This window comes from Fopius arisanus, unplaced genomic scaffold (assembly GCF_000806365.1).
Source record: "Fopius arisanus strain USDA-PBARC FA_bdor unplaced genomic scaffold, ASM80636v1 scaffold00215, whole genome shotgun sequence".
NCBI lineage: Eukaryota > Metazoa > Arthropoda > Insecta > Hymenoptera > Braconidae > Fopius > Fopius arisanus.
Genome location: NW_011887954.1, coordinates 103,627 through 106,808, shown reverse-complemented (window position 1 = coordinate 106,808; position 3,182 = coordinate 103,627). Strand labels below are relative to the sequence as shown.

At 47.5% G+C, this 3,182-nt stretch overlaps 1 protein-coding gene across 1 annotated transcript in view; it reads left to right on the top strand.

Moving 5' to 3' along the window:
* Positions 1–2,732, top strand: part of LOC105272603 (nucleolin 2-like) — a 5,726-nt gene extending 2,994 nt beyond the window's left edge. The window contains exons 2-3 of the mRNA XM_011314797.1: positions 1,807–2,161; positions 2,220–2,732. Coding sequence (XP_011313099.1) covers positions 1,807–2,161; positions 2,220–2,732 — 868 coding nt within the window. The remainder of the gene's footprint in view (positions 1–1,806; positions 2,162–2,219) is intronic.
* Positions 2,733–3,182: the final 450 nt, after the last annotated feature.

The window sequence follows — 3,182 nt, the reverse complement described above, 5'->3', positions numbered from 1 at the left end:
TATCTTGGACTTTCTAATATTCTGTATTTTCAAGTGAAGTGTAATAAATTTTAAATTCTATTTAAAGGGAACTCAAGGGTATCTTTCTCTTTGTGTGCTAATTCCTCACTTAGTAACCATTGTGCAGTTCAGTGCTTAGTCCCACGCAATAGGCCCCCCATATTGAGTGAGGTTTATAAGATCTTTCCTCCTCCGGACACTACCTGTCGCTACTAGTTACGGTCAAGTTACCTGAAAGGTTCACCTTTTCTCTTATATTTTGGCCTACCTAGTGACCCAGTGTCCGCAACATTGTCCCCGAGAGAGGAGTTGACCAACCTAGTTCGGAGCATGGCAGCAATCCATCTGATGATGGATTTCTCCATCCCAAAAGATGCCGCCACCTTCTCCATGATTCCAAAGGAAGTGTTGTCAAAAGGCCCCTATATGTCAATTAAGACAGCGAGGGTATCCTCTTTTTTTTCCTTTGCTTTTTCTATTTTCGCAATCAGGCTGTGCAGTGCACTCTCAGTTGATCTGCCCGCCTGGTATGCATACTACGGAGCGCTAATAGGATCCATTTTTAGCACTCCCTCTTTCATATGCCTGTCAACGAGTCTCTTCAGTGTCTGCAGTAGGAAAGAGCTCAGGCTGTTAGGCCGATAGGCTTTGGCGGTGTCATAGCTACATTTACCCGGTTTAGGAATAAACATAATCCTGATCTCTGGCTAGCTTCTCGGCACATGACCTTAATGTTGGTAGCAGTCTATGCAGAAGCATCGGGCCAGCTTTCCGCAGAAAAGCCGGGTATACACTATCAGGATCAGGACTCTCATATATTTCGAACGAGTCCACCGCCCACTTCAGCATGTACAACGTCACAATTTTCGAGGCCGCGCCCCAGCTTGACCGGTCCTCACCTGGCCGTACCCAGTCCAATCCAGAGAACATTCGCTCTCCCTGTATAACTGAGTCGAGGAAGTCCACCTAAATCAGGTGCTCCAGTATGTCCTCTAGCTGGGTGATAGCAGCACCATCAGATAGCATGATTAGACCCCAGCCTTGTGTTGGTCCGTGAGAGAAGACCCGGCGAAGCCCGGCTACCTGTGACAGTGTCTCCAGCTCCTCGCAGAAAGTCCTAGATGCTGACTCTATCGATTATTTGATGAGATTTTTAAACTTCCTCAGTACCTTCCTGTACTGAGTCCAGTCCTCATTGCCTTTGGTGAGGTACGCTCGGTTCCAGAGTTGTCTAGCCAGGTCTTTCAGTCTCCCAAGTTCCCGGTTACACCATTTAACCTTCTTTTCTACCCTGCATGGTCTGATCGGGAATGCCCCATGGAAGGACTCACCTTTCCGTGTTGATGGCTTGTCTTGCCTCCACTTCCCTCTCAGAAGAGCTCCACTGGGTGGTCTAGGGATTTCTTCACGTGAAACCCTGCGCTATCGCAGCAATGCTTTGAATTTTGAACTTGATGCACCGGTGCTCGAAGAGTGAATCCTCATGGTCCACACTGCAATTCACGTACCGGTGTGCCATTCTGCGATCACACAGTGTAACGTCAATTCCCAGATTATTAAAAATATTCTGATATTTATCAATACATCTTCCCCAGCTTTTAGTTGTAATTTCCTAGGAATCATCTTAAGAGACCCAGGTCTTAGCCGTCAATTAATTAAATTACGCGCTAAAAAAATTCTCCAAAATTTCAGCCGGCGCTGCCGAAGGGTTCTCCAGTCTATCCTGGAGGTGATAAAGCACTACCAGAAGAGCTCCCCGAAGAAGCTGGTGATAAAGCCATAAAAATCGAACGATTTGGATTCGAGTTCATCCAACGAGGACGAGGCCCCGGAGAAGGTTCAGCCCCAGGTGAATGCAACAGGAAAAGCCCAGAAGAAGACGGCATCCTGGTCTTCAGACTCGTCGGACTCTGAAGAGGAGAAAAAAGTGCCTCCAAAGGCAGCAGCGAAATTTTTAATAAAGGCTCCAGTAAAAAAGGCAGACTCTTCATCAGACAGTTCTTCAGAGGAAGAGGAGTCAAAGCCAGTGAAAGCAGCAGTGAAACAAGCAGCAAAACAAGCAGCAAAACCAGCAGCTAAACCGACCCCGCAGGACTCCTCCGAAGAGGACGATCTCAAGCCAACGAATTCGTCACCAGCTAAACCAACAGCTGCACAAAGTGTCAGCAAAGAAGAGAGACACCTCAAGTGATTCAGATTCCGATGAAGAGGAATCAAAGGCAAAAGCAGTTGCCAAAACTCCAGTCAAGGTCCAGGTGAAGACCCAGGTGAAGACCCAGGTGAAGCCACAGGTGAGGAAAGAAGGGGAAGAATCTTCGGATGACAGTTCATCGGAGGAGAAGGTAGTGGTTGAAAATGCTCCGAAGGCAGTCGCAGGGAAGGCCAAGACTCCAGTGAAGAAAGAGTCATCGTCAGACGATGATGACTCCTCTGAGGATGAGAAGTCATCGAAGGTACCTGCGAAGACGCCAGTAACGACTCTAGGGAAGACTCCAGGGAAGAATGTACCTGTGAAAAAGGCGGAGAGCAGTGACAGTAGTGATTCTGATGATGAGCCACCTACTAAGAAAGCAGCTCCAGCCAAAGCTACACCCAAGGTCACACCCAAGGCCGCATCCAAGGCTCCAGATAAAGCACCAGTTGAAGAGGAGAGTGAGGACTCCAGGGACGACTCCTCTGATGAGGAGCCCCCCAAAAAGCAAGCATCACCCAAGAAGGCACCAGTGAAATAAGATTCATCCTCCAGTGAGTCTGATTCTGATGACGAGGAGACCAAGGCCACGAGGGTTGTCACTCCTCCACTCTGCACCGGGACTCGTAAAAGCGAGCCCGACAGAGGCAGTAGAAAGGAGCCATCTTTGCAATGGTTTGATGAAATGCATCGATACTAATGCAATTTCCTGGTTTGTCAGTGCATTCAAATGTTGAGTTTTACAATATTTTTCCTGAGATTTCTCCATATCAGGGTTGACAAATTCATTTAAATCCTCAATTGGTAGTACAGTCTTGAGAATTTGCTGTAGCCGGTTCTTCTTCTCTAGGCCTTGGACGTTAATGTGTAGTAACGTGACATTTTCGGATGGGGGTTGAAAATACCAGCTACCTTCGCCCTACTTCCCCAAAGCCTAATCAAACCTGCTAAAACTAACTAAATGGGCGCCACGTAATTTTTATGGGCCGGA